Here is a 22,718-nt window from a genome sequence, read left to right as displayed (position 1 = left end):
CCTACAAATAGACCTATGAACCTGGAGAGAGGATGAGAGACACCCAAGCATTGAGAACTCTCCTTCACAGGGTTGCTATGAGTCACCTGGGACTCAACGGCACTTAATAGCAATAACAACCTGTCTCTGAAGAAACAAAGCAATTCCAGAATGTGGCCCAGCAGTAAGGAGCTATGCTGCCAACTCAAAGCCATGCAGTTCAAATCCACCAGCTGCACGAACAAAGACAGGCACATATTCTCCTGTATGATTATGAAGCCTCTGAAAACCCACTGGAAGGTCAGCTGTGTGTCAGTTCCAACTCTATGGTACATAACAACAACAACAAAAAGATAGTATCTGCCCTCTTCTGTGAATTCTGCCCACCTCTCAGGCTTCCGAGCAGAAAGCTAACCACAGAATTGTATCCACTGTGAATCAAGCTCCCAGTTCAAAAGCGGGAAACTCCAGGAGCTTCTAGAGAGCCCAGCCCAGGCCAGACCACTGATCTCGTTGCAGAATCACATCTTTCCATTGTAGAAACCCGGCCCTGAGCCCTCAGCAGCCCTCCATCACCTCACCACCTGGGCAGCCACTTTACATGCATTTTGTGCACCCATACATCTGCACAGGAAGCCCTTACTCTCTGTCTCTGAAGAAACACAGCAATTCCAGCTGCCTCCCCCAGAAGACATTTCCGCCAAGCTGAAACAGACAATGACAGTTTGCGGCATTCAGCTTCTTATCAGGGATTTGCCTAACCTCTTGTAAGAGTAGGTTTTCAGTTCTCACAGTCATTCGGATTATGGAAATCATTACACGTTCTTATTTCTGCCAGGACAATGGCTGGTTTTTTTCTATTTTTCCAAAGCCTGGGACAGCAGCAACCTTTTTTCTCTGAACTGTTGAGAGGCCTTAAGGGGGATTTCATCAGTTGTCTGAGATTTCATTACATTCATCAGGAAGATGTTAGAGGTGCTCCTGGTTGGCTCCAGCTGAGATGCCAACACACAGGTAACAAAATCAAAGCGACAGTAGAACAGCTTTCAGAGCACAAGCTATACAAGGGGATGAGAACCTGTTCCGGGAGCCCGTGACTCTCACATGCTTTGTTGTTGTCTGTTATGCTCTGCCGAGTCAGAAACGACCCATAGCTGACACTTCAGAGGGTTTTCAGAGGCTGTAAATCACACAGGAGAAGATTGCCCACCTCATTTCCACAGAGCAGCTAGTGTTTGCACTTGCAATGTAACTCCTTACCCACTTGTGTTGCTGTTGTGTACCGTCAGGTACCCATAGCTGACAATCCAGAGGGTTTTCAGAGGTGGTCAATCACACAGGAGGAGATTGCCCATTCTTCTTCCATAGACCAGCTGGTGGATTTGAACCACATGTCTTCAAGATTGCAGCACAGCTTCTTACCACTAGGCCACCAATGCTTCCTATGTTCACCAACTATTTATATTTGGAAATGTGAAAACTGAGAGAGTAAAGGAAGGGGAATTTGTTAAATGACTGCTTTAAAGAGAATTACAAGCTGTTGTGAGTCCCACTATGGAGGGGGCAGACTGGACCTTCTGTCAACTCTACTGACTCGAGATATAGCTTTCTTTGCTCCATTCAAAGAGCTTAAAGAATGACAGTGAGGAATTTTACTGGGCCTATGTTCCTGGAAATCTGCAAAGATGAACCCTCTTCCACCTTGTGTTTTAGAAAATGCTTTTTACAAAAACCACAATGTCAGTCCGGAAACTAATGTGCACCTGATTCAGGCCATGGTCTTTGCAATCACTTGCCATGCATCTGAAAGCTAGACAATGATTGAAAATGATAGAAAGATAATCAATGACTTTGAGCCGTGGTGCTGGGGAAGAATACTGAATATACTTTGGACTTCCAGGAGAACAAACAGGTTCGTCCTGGAGAGGGTGAAGTCAGGCTGCTCCTTGGAGGCAAGGATTCTGAAGCTTCGTCTGATATATTTAGGACATATTGCAAGGAGGGACCAGTCCTTGGAGAGAGACATCATGCTTGGGAGGGTGGAGGGACAGCACAAGAGAGGAAGACCCTCGATGAGATGGATTAATTCAATGATTGGGGTAATGGGAGTAGGTGTATCAGAGACAATAAGATTGACACAAGATAGAGCAGGGTATAGGGCTATTGTCATATGGTCACTATGAGTCGAAAGTGACTCGAAGGCCCATAACAACAACAACCTTTCCTCATATGACTTAGGTAAGACTCAAGGATGTTCTTTGTTTAGTCACCAGGCATCTGCTGCTGGTTACTGTCAAGCTGATTCCTGTTCATGGTGACTCCACATGTGGGAGCTGTGGTGGCCACCTCAGGAGACACATGGACAATCAATCTCCTGCCATGTGATTAACCTCCCCTGAATACCCATTGGAGGGTCAGCTATGAGTCAGTTACAACTCCAGAGCAAGTTGAGGGAGTCCATGGGTGTGAGAGTAGAACTGTGTTCTATAGAGTTTTCAATGAAAGTAGGCCTTCCTTCCAAAGCACCTATAGATGGACTCCACCCTCCACCCTTTTCAGACAGGAGCTGAGCTTACCAACCACCAGCACCAGCCAGAGACTCCACCTCTGACACACACCCTCCAAATTCCCATTCTTAGTCTCAGAAGAGTGTGGAGCAGCCTCATTTACTATTTGATCATATCATTCTTTCATTCTACTTCTTACACTAGAGTTTCTTGTTTACTATATAAAAGGAGAACTCTTATGGCTGAATGAGTAAAGTATTTACTGCTTTTATTTTTAGAGTAGGTTGTTTTTTTCCCCTTATAATTTGAGTGAAGGCTTACAAAGCAAATTCATTTTTCATGAATCACTCATACGCATTCTGTTCTATAACACTAATTTTAAGACCCACAATACAAGCACACTTTCCCTATTTCCTCCCTGTATTTCTGGTTTCCACTAATCTTTCTATACCTGTCTGTATCATCTTTCTTTGTTGACATTGTGATGATCATCCCCTTATTGTATATCGCCTCTCCCTTCACCCACCTTGTCACATATCTATTATCTATTTAAGGAGCTCTGATGGTGGTATACTGTGAACCAAAAGTCCTCATGTCTCTGATGGTTTGAATCCACTAGTGGCAATTTGGGGGAAAAATTGGCAGTGTCCCCCCATTAATATCCACAGCCTCAGAAACCCAGTGGAATATGTCAGTGAGTTTGGTTTGAGTTTCACTATCTGTTTACTTATTTGTACTCCCCCCTCCCTCCCATGTAACTACACAAGAATAACTCTACATAAAGACTTTTCTTTACATTTTATAATGTGATCTCATACAACCATTTGTCATTTTGTGACTGACCTATTTCATACAGCAGAAAAGGTCCAATCTTACCTTTCCCCATCACCCATGGCCACTACCTTCCACTACTCATCAGCTGGCAAGCACTGTCCTCCTGACCCAGGCAAGGCCTAGCTCTGCCTCGAGCTTTGCCTGCACCATCTCGTATCTGGAGCCGGAAGCTCTTAGGGCATTCCTCTCAGAGCCTGAAGACTGTGCCACACCTGTAATCCACTTCCAGATTAGTGGGGGCTCCTTCTCTAACTGGGGCCAAGCTCTCTTACCGAGCACCCTTACCTGACAATCTGCAGCCAAATATGGCACACTTGGATAAGTCAGATAGGCAGTGACTGCCTCTTTACATTTGCCACCTCTGACTCGGTTCCCTGCTCTACCCATCTTCTGGAATGTCAAAGATGCCACCTCTAGAAAGATGTACTAACCTATGATGAAGCTTTACTATCTTCGTCTCTCATACTTTGGGCATGAAACTAGGCAAGGCTATTCCTTGGAAAGCGAAATCATGCTTGGGAAGATGGAGGGTCAGCGAAGGAGAGGAAGACTCTCAATGAGATGGATTGACACAGTGATTTCAGCAATGGGTTCTCATGTGTGAGTGATGAGGAGGATGGCACAGGAGAGGACAGGGTTTAAGTCTATTGTTCATAGGGTCACTGTGAGTTGTGCTTGACTCAATAGCATCTATCAACAATAATGAGCCTAGACTCCTCTGAGGCCAGCAGAAACTCCACCTCAGGCTGGGAGCTCCACACTATGATATACCTTTAGTACACCCTAGACCAGAACGAAGAGGCACCACCTGTGGCAAGGCTCACAACTTAAGGTCTCATTCACCAGAGCAGCAGAGGGTCTGATCTGACTGGCCACTCCAACTCCAATCTTCTGGGCCGGCAGATACACTGTCTCAGGCAAATAGTTTGCTCTCTTTTCCCTATGGCATGCATATTTGTACATCTGCTCTTTTAAATTTCACTCTTATGAGTTGTGATGTCATAAACCTTAAAAATTGGCTTTTCTACCTTTTGGAGGCATGGTCTCCAGCTGTCTCAACTGCAGACACATGGTCTTACAAATCATCAATAGTGTGGGACCAATATAAGAGAGTGTTTTCCACACTATGAAAGAAAATGGCGGAGAGTGAAGAGACTGCAGCACTGCTGAAGAGACTGTGGCAAGGTGTAACTAGAGGAACCCTGGCAATAAAATTAAAGGTGTTACTTGCTGGATGATTGAAGGAAAAGCTGACTTGGAACTGCCCTGAGATAATGCTTACTGGATGACTGAAAAAACTAGAGGTTTATTTGTGATGCTGAACTGACCCTAGACATTTACTTGCTGACTGAAAAGCTATCTGAACTGACTAAAGAAGTATGTCTTGCTGTTAATCTGGCTTGGGAGTTCTAGACTAAACCTGGACTTTCATTGAGTGATAGTCTTTGCCTCGCCTACACCCCAACCTATTTTCCTAATAAACCCCACAATTGTGAATAATGTCTGTGAGTCAATTTCGAATGAACACTGGGTCAATGATTAATAGAAATAGGTGCAGGAACATGTAAGGTGGCATGTCTGACCATGTAGCTATTTGTATGGTTCTTTTTGGAAGCAAGGATTCTAAAGCTCCATCTGACCTACTCTGGGCATTTGTAGGGACAGCACAAGAGAGGAAGACCCTTGATGATATGGATTAATTCAGTGACTAAGGTAAAGAGGGTAGGTGGATCAGAGACAATGAAATTGTTTCAATACAGGGCAGGGTGCAGAGCTGTTGTACTAGTCAGGGTCAACTCGACAGCACATAACAACAACAACATAGATATTACTGATGGAGACATTCTCCTTTATGAAGTGACTAGAAGTCAGACTAGGCCACTCTCAAGGTGCTCCTTATACATGGGCACCTCACTTTCTGTCAGTTTGCTGTACTGGGGTAACTCAGATGTTGCTATGATCCTGGAAGTTATGCTACCAGTATCTCAAATGCCATCAGGGTCACTCAGAGCGTACAGGTTTCAACAGAATTTCCAGACTGAGACAAAAAAGTAAAACTGACCATGTACTTCTGAAATAACAGGCCTTCATACATTCCGAGTAGCAGAGGAGGATTATTAGATATGGTCACCTAGTGGTAAGGAACTGCACTGACATCACTGAGGCTTATAGTTCAAATTCACCAGGTGCCGTGCGAAAGAAAGATGGACAATCTCCTCCCATGCAAATAAATGGACTCTGATAACCCACAAAAGGGTCAGCTATGACTCAGTTCCAACTTGATGGTACATCGCACCAGCAAAAACCAGAACTAGAGCCTCTCAGACTAAAAGGCACTAAAAAGAAGAGGAAAACAGCTGGAAATATCCATATAGTAATTACAGCATGCAACGTATGAGGGATGAATCTGGAAAACTGACAGCTGAAAATATGAAATGGAATTAATAAATATTGACATTGTAGACATTAGTAAGCTGAGATGGACTGGTATTGACCACTTTGAGTCAGTTGAGCATATGATCTATGTCAGGAATGAAAAATTGAAGAGGAATGGCGTCACATTCATAGGCCAAACAAACATTTTAAGATTTATCCTGAAGTACCACATAGGCAAGAGTTAATAAAGATCTGAACTCAACCAGTCCAAGTAAACTTTAGGAGTTGTTGTTGTTATGTGCCATCGAGTCGCTTGTGACTCATAGCGCGAACCTGTGTACAACAGCCCTAAACCGTGCTCTATCCTGTGCCAGTCGCATTGCCTCTGACACACCCATCCCGATTACCCCAGTCACTGAATCAATCCACCTCATAGAGGCTCTTCCCCTCATGCGCTGTCCCTCCACCCTACCAAGCATGATGTCGCTCTCCAAGGACCGGTCCCTCATTACAACGTGCCCAAAGTATGTCAAACGAAGCCTCACTTCAGGAGAGTTTGGAAAAATACAAAAAGGCAGGTGAATTTTTTAAGTGGAACAAAAAAGAGAGAGCGAGAGAAGAAAATACTTAAAGTTCCTCGCCAGGGTGCCTGAGCAGGTAAGGCTTTGGCGAAAAGAATGAGTGAAGCAGAAGGAGAGACAAGTGGGGCTGGAGAAGGGTGGGTATGATCCATGCGGCATGCAGAGTTTGAGAAGTCAGGTGTTACTGCCTGGGAAGCAGCTGGAAGTTGGTGCCCAGTGTAGAGGGAGAAAGGATGTATGTGAGCACTCAAAGTGTGAAACAGGAATGCCGTGTAGGACAAGATCAAGTTCACAGACAGGAGTAAGTATCATGTACATTTCTATAAAATTTCTATTTATAAACCTTCTACCTTTTCTTCCTGCAGCAGTCCTGCGGGGCTGCATTTTATTAGTACTCCCAGGCTTCTTCTAAAGAAATAAAGATGCATAAAAGAAGAGACATGTCCATGACCGACTGTGCACATAACAGATCAAGCCTGGCTGCTGCCCTGGGTCATGCATCGGTGAGAAGGATCCTCAGTGATAACTCAGGAGAGCCATCAGCATCTAAGACTAGGAAAGCCAACACGTGGTAGCAACACAACTTCCATGAAAAAAAGGAGGACAAGCCTATCTGCCTTGAAGTGGGCAACCGCACCCAGGGCAGGCTTCACAAGATCTCTCACGAGCTGCCACAGAAAATGTCACCATAGGAGTCATTCTTTGGAGTTGAAGAAAGACCTTCAGTCCAAAGTCAACACAAGAGTGATCATTTGTTCGTATCTGGTGACTCAATTGTTGCTGTTGTTAGGTAGCGCTGACTCTAACCTAAGAATGTTCACCATCTCTTTCTCTAAGGAACTCCCTGTTGCATGTTCTCCAAGACCTAGCTGTTCATTCTTTGACAGTCCATGGGATGTTCAGGACTCATCTCCATCACCACATCTCAAAAGCATGATTCTTCTTCTGTCATCCTTACTGTTCAACCTCCAGAAGCATAAGAAGTAATTGACATTATCACAGCTTATAGAAACCTTATATAAAATAGACTGAAACACTCTCAATGCTTGATATTTATCACTTGAAAGAGGTCCATAGTGACAGATTTGCCTGTTGCAATACAGCACGTGATAGGACATAAATGTGGGCCCACACACATACAAAGGGGGAAAATGATTACAAGGAATTTGTTAAGTCTTTTGTCTATTTCAATTTTTTATAAGAAAATTGTTTATATAATAGTATCTAAAAGAAATAATATGTTCAGGTATTATTTGCATGACCACAGTCCAGAATAAGAGATGTATAGCAAAGTGCACTGGGGGCTGAGGGCGAGGAGGCAGGAAATTGCACAACAACGAAAAATTCTTGTTAAAGAAAAAAGTGAACTGTGGGTGGGGATAGGGAGGAAAATGTGCAACAATGAATGACTAGAAATCCAAGTTTTCTGTAAATGTTTGTTAAAATATCAGTAAATTTTTTAAAAAGGAAATATAATATTAACAATGAATATATAACAGTGTCTGCTGCAATTTGAAGTAAACTGAAAACTTCAATTTGTTTCCAACTGAAGTCACTCCTCAACTATAATGTTACCACTGATTTTCCTAAGATTTTCATAAAAGTCTGGTGGTACTTTGTCCACACCTCTACCTTTTGCTTGTCATGGACTGAGAGCTAGCTGCCCGTTGGTCAACTTCAACTCCTAGGGCTCTTTCCCAAGGCAAGACATTGCCCAGCCCCCACCGTTCTGATGATCACCAATGTGTCAGAGGCCATCGTTGTCACTCTTGTGTCCATCCATCTTCCTTGAGGCTCTCTTTGGTCCTCACTGTCCCTCTGTCCATTCAATAAGAAATCCTCCAGGGACTCTTTCCTTCCCAGTGACAGCTCCAGAGTGAGCAAGTCAGACAACATCCTGTTGTGATACGTAAGGTTTTCACTGGCTAATTTTTGGAAATCACCAAGCCTTTCTTCCTACTCTATCTTAGTCTGGAACTTCTGCCAAAACATGACCATTATGCCGGTTTTGGCTAGACTAATGGCATAGTTTCTGGCATCATGGCAACACACGAGGGACACAATATGACAGGCAGATGCTGGTATTTGTTACATTACGCTACATTACATTTATTTGTCTAAATCTCTTCATGTGGCCTCTTCAGCCACCATGTGGGTGCATCTTTCATACCACCTGCTTACTTCAGTGGGTCTAATTGATGTGAGGGTCTTTCTACTTGACCTCAAAGCCCATCACTATTTAGATCAAGGCCTCCCCTCCCACCCTCCTCCCCAACAATGGCTGAATGCAATGAGGATTTAAATATAGACCCATTCCTAGTGCCACATGATTCCTCTGTTGCCAGCATTCAAGGTTCCCCACTGGCCTTGCCAGACCTTTTCTAGACCACATGAAGTTCAGGGTGCTTCCACTCAACTTCTTCTCCCTCTCTCCATCCCTCCTCCAAGTCTGACCTGTACCACCATCTGACAGCTCCCCAGGTCTGCATGCTCCTTTTCCGTCACACACACACACACACACACACACACTTCTACTAAAATCTTTGCACATTTCATTCTGTCCCATCGTCTGCTTCTCAAAGGACCTGGACTAACACAGGTTTCCTGAAGGAAGGGGTCACACCTTACACATCTTGACATCCCTTGGTCTCTGGTATTTCAGAGATTTTCAGGGAAAGGCTTTAAGAACAAATGAAGAAGTGGTATGACAAATCAATAGAGAACCTTTTTGTTGGTGGTGCTAAAGCAATGAGAAACAGAGGCAGGGGGGAAAGTCCAAAACTGAGCAAGAAAAGCCTCCTCTTCTGACTCTTGCCCCTCTTCTGTATAATTTCTGCCCCGAGTGGATCTAAATTCTGCTTTTTTCAACTTCTTGATCTTGCTGACGCCTCCCTTGCAAGTCTGCTTAGCGCCTTGCTGGGTCACTCTGACTTGACAGACACGCACACTCACACACAGCAGCCTTTACTGACAAATGAGCCCCATCATGGCTGTGAGAGAGTCCCTGTCATCAGACGGACAGATAGAAGCTTTTCCCAGCTGACGATGGCCCAGCGCACACCTCACAACTTGGTCCAAGCTCGTGTGCAGTTACAGCCTCCAGAGGCCCATAAACGTGGCCCCACAGCCCTTGTCCAAATACTGCAGCCCTTTCTCTTATTTCAGAAGCCAAACGGAGTCCTCCCCAGCGCAGAGTTCCAGACTGAGTGAATTCATGCTCCACACACCAGGGGGGCCGGGCACTCGTTATGGCTCAGAAGGTCCATTGCTCAGTGAAACCGCAGAAGCATAAAGGAAAAGAGAAACCAATGAGCCCCACAGCAACTCAGTCTATAAAACAGCAGGAAACAGACTCTGGTCCCATTAGGAAGATAGGAAGTGATTAAAGGGGAGAAACAAACAGTCCCAATGCTCTCCAGTGGAATGACGACAGTGCATCGACAGGCCTTCTTTTCTAAAAATGAATTCACTCATTCCCAGCACTCTGCTAAATATATACATATCAAAGTCCTGAGCATCTTACTCAGATGTTAGGCTGCAGGGTTAATTAAATCCAGGCCCGTGGTCTATTCTCACATGGCCTGAGGAGCTTCATGGAGGAAACAACCCGACACAGAGCCCTGGCCACTCTGGGAACAGGCCAGCCTTCCCTTCAAGCCAGCCCAGGCCACCAGCATCAGGAGTGAACAAGCTTTCCTCAGAAAAGCAACACAAAGCCTTTATCCTTTATATTTGGCAGGTCACCAGGCAACAAAATCACTTTTACAAGGTCTACCATGTCTCTTGGACCACCTTTGAACCTCCAGTAGATTTCCCATCTCCAGAGGGAAGGACGGTGGGGGTTTTGTGGGTTTGGCTTAAAGCTACATCCCCAGCATCTGCAGAACTGCTGTTATACAAAATTGCTGTTGTTGTCATGGCTGTTAACTGCTGTCACGTCAGCTCTGACTCCTGACCACTCTACGTACGTTGAAGCTAAACACTACCCAGTCCTACGCCACCCCCATGAAAAGTTGTGGGTTACACGACGTCCCAGCATGAAGCATGGGGTTTCCACTGTAAGTAGAACACAGGTCTTTCTTCCTAGTGAGCCTTGATTCGGGAGCATTCTTTAACATGGTCAGCATCCTAGTAATGCCCAAACCAACACTCAAAGACTGGTGGTGTGTTGACCAGGAATTGAACCCATGTCCTTTGCCCAGAAGGGGAGAATTCTACCAGTGGGTCACCAGCATCTCATAACATAGACTTGTCACTCAATAGTTCTTATTTTATCAGTGCATACAGATATACACAATATCAGCTTAAAATATCATCTCTAAACTCATTCCTCTTTCCTTCTACTTCACTTAATTAAAATTCAGGTTAGATTGCTTAAAAAGATAATTTAGAGCATTCAGCTTACCAATAACTGCAATACACAGCACGCATTTTCTCTGCAGCACGTGCACATCCAGTCGGACACGTCTGCTCTCTCTGAGCCCGCTTTCTCTTAGATGCACAGCTGCTGGCAATGGACCCTGGCCTGTTAGGCACAGCAGAAATCATCTTTGTTCAGATTTGAGTGGTCAATTCATAGCATGAACAATCATCATCACCAGCAAAGATGAGGGGCTGCATAAAAGCCAAGGGTCCTGTCTCAACATAACACACGCGAGGGAGGTTTCACCAAGGACTACCTTCCGTTTAATTGTTCAAGTGATTACTAGCACCTACCCAATGTTCATCCATATCCACACAAAAGGAAATGAACTGAAAAGAATTCAGAAAGCATGAATCCTGCCTTCAAGTTTAATAGCATGGCTGGGAGCCAAGGATGAGGTCCAAGAAGGCATTCAAGGCAGCATGGCGGGATGGGAACAGCCTGGAACCTGGGCTGCAATCAGGCTATCAGTCAACTGCAGAAAAGTTGCCTACAAAACTGAGAGGTCAGGTGGGGCCATCCAAAAGTCCCTCCCAGTCCCAGCTACCTGCAGGTTTGTGACAGAAGAAACTCTACTTTATTGAGTTGCAAAGAAAAGAGATCCAAGTTAGTTAATTCAAGAGAGAAGATGAGGCAGAGAGAGTTATCAGGATACACAGGGACTGGCTAGGAACTTAGAAACCCCAGAAACAAATGACTCTAGGAGCTAACCGCTCTTTCTTAATATCTACAAAAGGGGGTCCCTCCTCCTCCCTCTTTTCATCCCTTTCTCCTCCCAGACAGATGGGGGAGAGGAGAGAAAGAAAAAGAGAGAGATGATAGAATCTTTCTCTGTCCTTCCAACATCTCTCTGGTACTCCATACACTCAGAGGGTGGAGTGTGTATAGTCTATAGGGAGTTCCATCACTAAGCCAAAGGTGGCCCCTTTCTGGTGGTTCAAATCCACCAGTAGCTTCTTGGAAGAAAGATTGACAATATCCTCTCCTGTGATTTATAATTTGAAAAAAATCACTGGTGGGTCAACTATGAGGGAGTTGGCTCTGTCTGTCACACTTTTGGTTCTCTGCCAGCATAGTCATATCTGTGCTCCTTATAATTTCACTTTATAGGGGGCTTTGGACATGACTGTCTTGACTCTGCTTCAGCAGGCCACTAAAAATATCTTATGTTCAACAGTTTATATTCCTATGGGGCTAAAAAGTACAGATTTTCTCACTGGTCTTTTTCACACCATGTCACAGCTCACTGTGGCCTTGAGATGCTTGTGTCAACCTCATCCTGAATCCCTAGTCAGAGCTAAGCCACGGAGCACTCCTGGCATGACATCTGAGGTAGCAGGAGAATCGGCAGGCAGCTTCCTTGAGAAGGAGACACGAACTAAGAACATGACGGGTTAGTCACCTGGTAAATCAAAGGCAAGTTGTGCTGCTAACCCGAATTCCCCACCTCTCCGCTGTTCAAATGTACCAGCAGCTCTGCGAAAGAAGGGCAGCCTCCTCCTGCTGGGATTGTTGACCTCAGAAACCTGATGGAGGGTCGCTGTGAATCTGAACCACTTGGATGACAGTGAGCTGAGTCGTAGATCACAGGAACCCACTGTAACATCAAATGCCAAATTCTTGCTTAAGGTAAGCTTTTGCTTTGCTGACTCCCAAAGATATTTAAGCAAAATACTCCAACAAAGTAAACAAAAAGTGGAGTATACATACTTGTAAAAAGAACTTTGATATTTGGAATGTGGAGGGAAGCAGGATTTCCAGTATTCTGATATAAAAGCTGACTGGGAGATGAAATTAAAGAGTACGTCAAATTGCAAAGCACATTGAGATCTCTGCCTACTGATCCTTTGATAGACAGAAAGATACCTGGTCAGAAGGACTATGAATGGTCCTATAAATCTAAGAAAATCATTACAAACAAACAAACAAAAAATCTGACTGGTCTCTCAGCACTTTAACAGATTCAGGACCCCATGGAACAAAATGTGATTCTGCAGGACTGAGCAGACTAAAAGATAACTGTAAGCTTGTTTGTTTGTTTGTTTGTTTTGCCTTTGGGGGTTTGTTTTGTTTGTTGGGTTTTTTAATAATGTAAGCTTGTTTTGTTCTGTTGTACATATGTTCTGTTGTACATAGGGTTTTCAGAGGCCTGCTATTTCAGAAGTGAATGGCCAATCCTTCTTCCTAGTCAGTCTTAATCTGAATGTTTAAATTTAGAGGAGTATCTGAGAGATAAGCAACTTGAACTTTCCAACCTGTATGCAGAGCAGATTATCTGGGAGGCTGGGCTCTATGATGAGAATTGTGGTGTCAGGATTGGTGGAAGATCTATTAACAATCTGCATTATACAGATGATACAACCCTGCTTGCTGAAACTTAGGAGGACCTCATGCATTTGCTGCAGAGGGTCAAGGACTGCAGCCTTCAGTATGGACGGAGGCTCAATGTCAAGACGACAAAGATTCTCACCACTGGACCAATTGGTAGCATCAGGATGGATGGCGAAGAGATTGAGATTGTTCACAGCTTCAGTTTGTTCAGCTCCACAGTCAACACTCTTGGCACCAGCAACCAGGAAATCAAAAAACGTATTGCGATGGGGAAGTCTGCTGTTAGGGATCTTTCTAAAGTACTCAAGAGCAACAGTGTCTCTCTGCAGACTAAGGTGCGTCTGGTACAGGCTATGGTCTTTGCAATCACTTGTTATGCATCAGAGAGTTGGACAATGACTAGGGAGGACAGAAGGAGAATTGATGCCTTTGAGCTGTGGTGCTGGAGAAGAGTATTGAGGGTACCATGGACTGTCAAGAAAACAAACAGATTCATCCTGGAGAGGATTAAACCAAGCTACTTCTTGGAGGCAAGGATTCTGGGGCTTCGTCTGACATACTTTGGGCATGTTGTAAGGAGGGACAGGTCCTTGGAGAGGGACATCATGCTTGGGAGGGTGGAAAGACGGCGCAAGAGGGGAAGACCCTCTATGAGATGCTTTGATTCAGTGACTGGGGTAATCGGGATGGGTGTGTCAGAGACAGTGAGATTGGCACAGGATAGAGCAGGGTTTAGGGCTGTTGTACACAGGGTCGCTATGAGTCGCAAACGACTCGACGGCACATAACAACAACAATGACAAGCTTGTTTTGTGGGATTGCTGGTCTTATTTTGCGGGTCTTAGCACACTGGGGTAAGGAAGTCTATGTCGTCCACACTGTTAGCTTACCCACCAGCAGCTCGACAGGAGAAAATGAGCAATCTCTCCCCATGCGATGCAGAGACCACGGGAACCCACTGAAGGGTCAGCTGTGAATCGCCTCCCATTCCACTACAATGCACTTTTTGAGATTATGTAGGGAAAAGTAGAGGAACTGTGAAAGAGAGGAAGGTCCTTAACTGGATGGAATAGCACAATGAGCTTGAACAAGGCCCAGAGACGCCAAGATTGGCATAGGTCAGGGCTAAGTCTGATCTGTTGTTCATAGAGTTGCACAGTGGCTCCTAGTAACATTTTAACATTAATAATATTTTCTTTCTTTTTAAAATTTATTATTATTATTAATTTTATGAAAATTTACAGAGACTTTGGATTTCCATTCATTCATTGTTGCACTTTTTTTCCCTGTCCATGCCTCCCCCAAGTTGGCTCTTCTCTTTGAAAAGTAAAAGAAAAATTATTTTCATTGATATACAATATACAATCCCTCCCCCTGATTCCACTCCACTGTGCAGCCTTCATTCTGGACTTATGTCATGATAATAATACCTAGTCATATGTAAACTATTTTTGCCCTCCTAAAGTTATCTAACTAATAGGTACATTGCTTCTGTCTGTAAATTCAGATTGGTTCCTGTTAGAGTACTAGTTCTAACCTAGAATTAAAAGCTCACATGAGAAAGTTTAACAAAGTTATAACACCACAACTTGAAAAATCTCTGCAGTTTGATCTATGGTTCTTTAACATTAAGACTTCCTGCCAAGACTCCTACAAACAGCTTTGTTTCAGTGTTTATATTAATATATAATTTGACGTTTTCTGCCTTCAAGAAAATCTCATTCCCTTTAAGTGCACTTGAGTCTTAATAGAGTAAGATTTGAATCAGACTAAACATTTAAAAAGAAAAAACAAACTCAACGGTCATAATATACGACAGCGTCAAAAGTGTTCAGCAAAGCCCCATAAGCAGAAGTGCGCAGCCAAGTGCTAGTGAGTTTGTTCTAATGCACGTATGTCAGAGCAGCGGTACGCCCCACAGGGCTTTCAGAGGCTAGGCTTTGGGCAGTAGATCACAGACCTTTCTTTGGAGGTACGTCAGGAGGACTCGAGCCTGGTTAGCTGCCGAACATGTTAACCATTTGCACCACCTATAAACTCCACCTGAGATAACCGCCCCCTGAACAGTGGCACCTGATCTTCTACACCCCCTTTCTGTATCCACAAGTTGACTATACCAGAAGATACTAGGCTATTTTCTCTGACTTAAGCCTATTGTTTTTGTTGTTATGTACCATTGAGTTGGAACTGACTCATAACTGGCCCTGCAACAGATTTTCAAAAGCAGTGAATTACACCAGAGGAGATTGCTAAATTTTTTTTTTTCTCTCTCTCAGAGCAGATGATGGATTCGAACCGTGTGCCTTTGGGTAAGCAGTACAACACTTTACTACTAAGTCAGCAGTGCTCCCTAGGGATGAGGAAAGAAATGAGAGTATGACCCACTATCAAATATAATCCAAATAATCTGAAGGGCCCCAAGTCCTGATCTATCCTGTGTACACAGAGGTGCTGGGACCAGCAGACAAGCCCAGTGGCTAAGTCAAGAGTGGTGGGCAATTTGTAGGACCTTGAGAAGAAAAACCCAACAATTTCTGTTTTCTGGGTCTTGAGGGGATTTTTTCTCACTTATAAAATTAGAGTAATATTTTTCCTACATCCTTTATAGAATTATAATGAGAAACAGAGGAGAAAACAGCTTAAAAACTTGCTTTTTTAAGGAGAAAGTACTAAGGACATATAAGCTAAAGAAATTAACAGTAACTTTAATTAAATCAGAGAATATAGTCAATATTTAAAACAAAACAAAAACAACAACCCAAAAACTCACCAACTTCAAAACCAAACATGACGATTGAGTGAGTTCTAGCCCTGCAACAGAGAACTTCTTCAAACTCTTAGGACTTCCGGTGCTATCGCAACAGAACCTGCCAGCCTTCTCCCATGTAGCAGACCTGGGATTCAAACCACCATACTTTTGGAGAGCAGCACTGAATCACTGTAACACCAAGAATTCTTAGTCGACGTGCAGCCATGGAACAATGACCGGAAGAAAATGTGTCAGGCTGGCCCATTATCTCTGAAGCCAAAAGGTAGCCATCTCTAGGTGATGAGAGACAATTTTCATTTCTGCACACTGTCAGGCTACAGTTCCAAAGTTTCCTGCAATAAATTAGTGCAACCCACAGAAAAAGTATCTTCCAAGCAACGAGTGGATTCCACTACATCCTAGACATTTTCTGCTGTTTCTGAGTGTGTCACTCTGAGGCTGGGCAGCAACTAGAAGAGCAGCTTGGAATGGGTCAGTTCCTTCTGCCCATTAACAGCTCCTCAGCCTCGAGGCTGAAATGATCCCAGGAGCACGCATTTGTGTCTCAGTTCTGCAGGTGGCCCTGCTCCCTGCTACTAAAACTGAACTCCGCCAGGCAGAAGGTTATAAGTTCGAGTCCTGACTCACCTCTATCTCTCTGGGGGAAACTATATAATGTTTTAGTTAAAATGGCTTTTTAAAAGAAGGAAAGAAAAAAATAAGAAATGCAGGTCTTCGAGTAAAGAGGCAAGATGTGGGAGTTGTGTACAATGAAATTTTTAAAGTTTGTTCTTTTTTTTACTTTGTGGAGTTTTTAAAATGTTTTCTCACTTTTATTTTACATTGGTGTGCATACAGAATTTGTATACATTGTGTATCATTCATCTACTCTGCGTTTCACACATTCTTTCATTCACGTTGTGTTTAAAATAATCACTCATATACACTGTGTTTTATAAAAGTAATCACCTTTGATCTATGTATCTTTTCAGGCCCCCATAGGATCTTTTGTAATTCCTTCACACACATACACACACACACACACACACACACACACACACTCACACACCCTGCTCATCAAAATCTGCTATCTTAGTGATTTCCTCCTCTCCCCCCCTCTGTCCCTTTGCTCCCCTACCTTTCCCCTTTTGGACTTTTGTACACATCTTACTAGTTACCCTTCTGCTTTTATAATAATAGTCTTATGCAGTATTTGTCCTTATGAGTCTGAGTTAGTTCATGCAGCATAATGTTTTCTAGAATCTTCCATGTTAGACAGTATTTTACAAAATCATTGCTCCTTAGTGCTGCATAGTATTCCATTATGAAGATGTACTATAATTTCTCAGTCCACTCATTTATTGATTGACATTTAGGCTGTTTCCATATTCTTACTATTGTGATTAACACTACTATTAACCCTGGTATACAAAATCTCCTTTTGTGTCTCAGTTCTATTTTCCTTGGGGTATATTCCTAGCAGTGCAATAGCTAGGTCATACGGAATTTCTATGTTCAGCTTTTTGAGGGAATGCCAAACTGCTTTCCAGAGTGGTTACGTGATTTTACAATCCCACCAACAGTGTATGAGAGTTCCCACCTCTCCACATCCTCTCCAACATTTATTGCTTGATGTCCTGTTAAACTTTGCTACTGCTGCTGGAGTGAGGTGGTATCTCATTGCTGTTGCATCTCTCTGATTGGTAGTGATTCTGAGCATTTCTTCATGAGTCTGAACTTTAAAGGTGCACCACATACAGGTACCCAGTCCATCAGTAAGGGGCTGTCTGACTGCAGTTGTAACAGAAACAGGCACTTCCATCACTGACCCCAGTGCTTCTCGAATCCCTGCCTTGGCTCTGTCTCTGTGCTCTGCTTGAAATAACAGCAGCACAGTGCTGGGCATGCAGGCTTTATTGCTGTGAGCTGTCATTCTGTCAGCGTGATGTCTGGCACAACAGATGGAAAGGTTCCAGTGCTGCACCATCATCACCACTGTGAGGATTTCGAAATCCACTGCTTAAGCCTCTGTGTATTTGCAGTGCCTTCCAACCTGGCACTTATCTTCTAGCTCTATTGCAGACCATATTCAGTTGTGATCCATAATTTTGTGTCTAATTTTTGAAAGTTTCATCTCACACATTTTTTGCATGTTATCAGGATGGGCCAGTTCTTGGAAAAAGACATCGCAACTGGAAGAGAGAGGAAGGCCCTCAATGTGATGAGTTGACGCGGTGCCTGCAACAGTGGGCATGAACATAGGGGAGATTGTGAGGATGGGCAGGATGGGGTGAGATTTTTATCAATAGTTCATGAGAAATATTTTACTTGATGGCACAGAACAACAACAATAAATTCTCAGAAGTAGATTGCCGGACTTTTGTTCCTCGTTTGGAAGCTCTGGGGAAACCTGTCGACCATGGTGGCTCTACTGGTACCTGGAAACCAGGGTCATAGTTTCTAACATCATAGCAACCCCAAACCACCACAGCACAGCAAAGCGACAGAAGGTGGGAGCGTGCTGGAGGCACCAAATCAGTTGTCATTTAATTAATAAATGAGCAGCCCTGCCTCAGTTGCTCCCTCATCAGCAAGTGGGGGTAAGGCTGTCCCTAAAAGATTAGGGACCTCGTTCTCCCCACCAACTCCACATCCTTAACAACAGAAGGAATGGGGGGGGGGTCATTGTTCACCTCCTTGGGATAAAATGGAAATCTATAAGATAAAAGAAACTGAACGGCAAAAGCAGACAGAATATGAGAGGATAATAGGGAACTACTATTAATTTTTGTTGGAAGGATATTGTTATTATGCTCACTTTTGGGTGGGTTTATTTGTTTGGTGGTGGTTGGTGTTTTGTTTTTTAAAATTTTTATACTGAAGCATTCCTGGCAAAATCATATGAATTCTGGAATTTACACTAATGTCGTTAGTGCAGAGGAGGCGGGAGGAAAACTCGGGACATGGGACACAGATCAGTGGGATGAGCTATGTACTGATACGGGAGGAAGCCATGGAGGGTGTGGGTGGTGTACCCACCTTGCCATCCACCCAGGGCCCTTCACACACAGGTACTCACATCCCACCCTCCAGATCATCTGAAGCACCTGGGGAGCAGGCTCTTGGCCTTGGGCTTTTTAAAAGATCCCCAAGGATTGCTAATAGGCAGACAAGTTAAAGAGCTACCACCACGTTGAATCATCCCCTCTGCTCCTGAGTGAGTTTGATAATTTTCAGAACAAAAGTGGGTTTTTTATGCAATAAGTAGAGAAGTTAAGTATTTGAAGAAGAACAAGGTACAAGCCAGTGTTTGTTTCTTCTTTATGTGAGGATGGAACACCGCCAGCCACCTTGTAAATTCTTTAGTCCTAGGCCTTCTCTGTCGGAAGCTGTCTCCCATCTATCTCTTGATTCCCAACTCAGAACAGGATCTGCCTAAAATGAGGCCATTTTTACCCCCAACTTCCTAAGGGAAGCCCCTTAAAATGGCCAAACCTTCCATGGGCAGCCTCCTTCTGGCCTCCTCTGCTACTTTACTGCCCGGTCCCACCAGGCCTTCCCCCCTTTGTGCGTGGAATTACCCACTTCACCCTCCTGTGGGGAAGGTGAGGCCAGGGTCTCCTAACAGCTCTGTGATTGAGTTTAATCATCCCTGGATGGAAGTGTGTTTTTTGACCTACTCATTTCCAGCAGGACCTCCAGGTCCCCTTGCCTGGCTTCCCCCAGAACCCCATGGACAGGCCCATCTCTGAGGATAATGCTTTATTTTAACCAGACTATCTCAATAGCTGATTTTATGGTCTCAGCTGTGTTCGCAGTGGGGATGTGATTTTCTGTCATGAAAATGCTATTATTAGAGAACTACAGGCCCACAGTCCGCCCAGCAATGGTTCTCTATTATTTGTGGGAAAATGGTACTTGGGAGATGGATTTGCATTTGGTTCTCTGAAGTGAGCCAAACTCCGCTGACAATCAAAGCTCAGCAAACAAACTAACTCGAGCCAGCCTCCCAGGCATGAACCAGACTCTGCTTAAGACTTGATTCCAATGAGAAAGACACCTACCCCCAGGTGACATCCAAGGGGCCAAACCCTGATTTCACTCCCTGGCTCCAACTAAAGAGAGGCCTCTTTCTTTTCTTCCTCTTTGCTCTGATGGTTCTCAGTGCTTCTCTGGCCTTGTCCACAGGGAGAGTGCTGCTGGCTCAAAGGCCCTCACTTCTCTGGAGGTTCAAATTCACCAGTAGCTATGTGGGAGAAACATCTCCTCCTGCACCATTTATAGCCTCAGAAATCTGACAGAGTCAATTATGAGTCAATTCAGACTCAACGTAATGAGAGAGAGAAAGAAGGAGAGAGGGAGGAAGGGAGGAAGGAAGGGAAGAAGGGAAGGGATCTTTACAGAGCCGATTGCAAGATCTTCACTTCTTAGGTGCCACGAAGTGGGTTCAAACCTCTAAACTTACAATTTCCAACTGAGCATAAGCCATTTACACCACCTAGTGTTGATATGTACCATGGAGTCACTTGCCACTCAGAGACACCCTATGAACAACAGCTCGGAACCCTGCTCTAGCTTGAGCCAATCTCATTGTCTCAAACACACCCTCCCATGTTACCCCAGTCACTGGGTCAATCCATCATCCAGGGTCTTCCTCTCTTGCTCTGTCCCTCCACCCTCTCAAGCATGATGTCTCTCTCCAAGGACTGGTTCCCTCCTTGCAACACACCCAAGGTATGTCAGATAGAACGTCAAATTCCTTGCCTCCAAGGAGCAGCTTGGTTTCACCCTCTCCAGGGTGGACCTGTTTTGTTCTTTTAGACGTTCATGGTATGTTCAATACTCTTCTCCAGCACCACAGCTCAAAAGCATTGATTCTTCTATAATCCTTAGTCATTGTCCAGCTCTCTAATGCATAGTGAGTAATTGCAAAGACCATGGCCCAGATCAGGTGCACTTTAGTCTCTAGACTGACAGCGTTGCTCTTCTAGGAACTCTTTAAAATGTCTATTACTGTTGAAAGGGCAGCCTGTGAGGAAAAAACAATAGTCTTCCACAAACTGACAACCAGAATGTGGGCCATGTAGGAGGCACCCAATAAATAAATGACAGGATAGAATTCTGTTTGAATCTACCCAACTCTTGGAAGCCCAGCAAACTTCAAAGGAAAGTCTGTGATCTACTTCTGGGAAATCAGTCCTTGAAAATCTTGGAGAACAGTTCTACGATGACATGCTTGGGGTCAGGTGCTACTGGTTATTCATTGTCTGTCAGGCACTATTTGAGACACACCATAGCAGAGGCTGGTAAAGACTGCATATTTTTGCTGTGTGCCTTCCAGGTGGAACCAACTCATAGCTGACCCTCCAGCAGGTTTTCAGAGTTAATTGCATGGGAGGAGATGGTCCCTCTTTCTCCTTCAGAGCAGCTGGTGGATTCGAACTGTTTGTCTTTGGGTGGGCAGTATAACCCTCTGCCTTCTAGGCCACCAGCTCCTTTAGTACTAGGTAGAAATGTTCCACGGGGGAGCCATGGAACCAGAGCTGACTGGAGGGTAAGGGGTTTGGTGGGTGTGAGGAGGACAGCTGAAGACAGGAGGAGACAGTGCAGATGAGAGCTGGCTCCACCCACTATGCTGGCCCTGGGTGGGTTAGAACCAGCAACCTTCCCATTAGTAACTGAAAGCAAAATATTTGCTACACCCAGGGAACTGGGTCCTGAATCGTGTGCAAGTATTTTGTACCCACTGATGAATGCCATAGCTGCAATCAGACCCAAGAATAAAGCCTATGTTAAAACCATGTAAAAGGGTCTCTTCAAGGTTTCACTGAATGTATCATCAAGCCTCTCGCTGGGTTATTTAATGTGGTGGAATGTGACCCTGGCTGAAATAGATCCGCAGCACTGTTTTATTCAAGGCCTTGTCTGTTCAAGGGGGCCATGCCCGTCCCTCATTAGTTGGCGTCTTCCAGTAAGCAAAACACCTCCTCTTATGTCTTCTTTGCCCTTTCAATTGGAAGAAAATGCCATCCAAGCATTTCCTTCTCTCCAATAAAACAGAACAGGGACCTAACGCATTCTTCAATACCCCAATACACAAGCACCCTAACTCCCGCCTCCTTTCTAGATGCTCTGGATCCTCTGAAAGGGATTATGAGGCACTCACCCCTGGAGCAAGAAGCACCCCAGTCACCCCAGTTTACCCAGGAACTCTGGAAGTTTGTACAACCCTTCCTAGAGCAAACGCACCACTGCTCCTGAGAAACGTATCCACTCTCTGCATATCTAGCCCAGGTATCAGTGGGAAGCTCACAGGCCCACTCACGTACCCCTGAACCTTGCAAAGGCGCAAGATCGTCAAGCCTCTTCAGCCAAGTCCTGGGCCCGGCAAGCTGCGCGCGCCCCTGGCTGCTGGGATCCGAGTGCCTGGCCTGCCACCGTGTGGACAACACGAGTAAAGCACCCTCCCAACGCCCTCTGCAGATTGTCGTCACTCTTCACGGTGAGAAAGGGATTAATTTGGCAAAATTAAAGGGAACTCACGAGGAGCACTTTGGGCTCATTTTGTTCCCCACTTCATTAAAACTTATAATCAGGAGTGATGCATATTTTTAAATGTCCTAATTCCAAATCACAAACTCTTTTGTAAAGGTGGTGTGACCCAGAGCTGCTTAAACTTGGGTCAAAATCTCCCAGAGATTTCTTTTAAATATTTTAAAATCTTTTAAAGATTTACCTTTAAGGTAAAACTTTGGACTCTAGAGGTATTTTAAACCCAGAGGCAGGGGTCTGCATCTTTATTTAAAGCATGCGTCCCCACGTTTCAGGCACACCACAGTGTCTGCTGAGCATCCCCCTTCCCCCAGAGGCACAGGGAAGCAGGGGCTCAGGGGGCTCTCAGGGGGCTTGTTCATATGGTGGCTATGAGTCCTAGTCAA

General features: G+C 44.4%; 1 protein-coding gene across 1 annotated transcript in view; it reads left to right on the top strand.

The window, feature by feature from the left end:
* LOC102850351 (cyclin-dependent kinase 2-associated protein 1-like) overlaps positions 1-22,238 on the top strand; it is a 45,245-nt gene extending 23,007 nt beyond the window's left edge. Inside the window, exon 4 of the mRNA XM_006894458.1 lies at positions 22,127-22,238. Within this exon, the coding sequence (XP_006894520.1) occupies positions 22,127-22,238 (112 nt within the window). The remainder of the gene's footprint in view (positions 1-22,126) is intronic.
* Positions 22,239-22,718: the final 480 nt, after the last annotated feature.

This window comes from Elephantulus edwardii, unplaced genomic scaffold (genome assembly GCF_000299155.1).
Source record: "Elephantulus edwardii isolate Elephantulus edwardi_28Jun2011 unplaced genomic scaffold, EleEdw1.0 scaffold00143, whole genome shotgun sequence".
NCBI classification, from domain to species: Eukaryota; Metazoa; Chordata; class Mammalia; order Macroscelidea; family Macroscelididae; genus Elephantulus; species Elephantulus edwardii.
The sequence above is the reverse complement of the archived record's forward strand: the minus strand, read 5'-3'. Positions and strand labels throughout refer to the sequence as shown.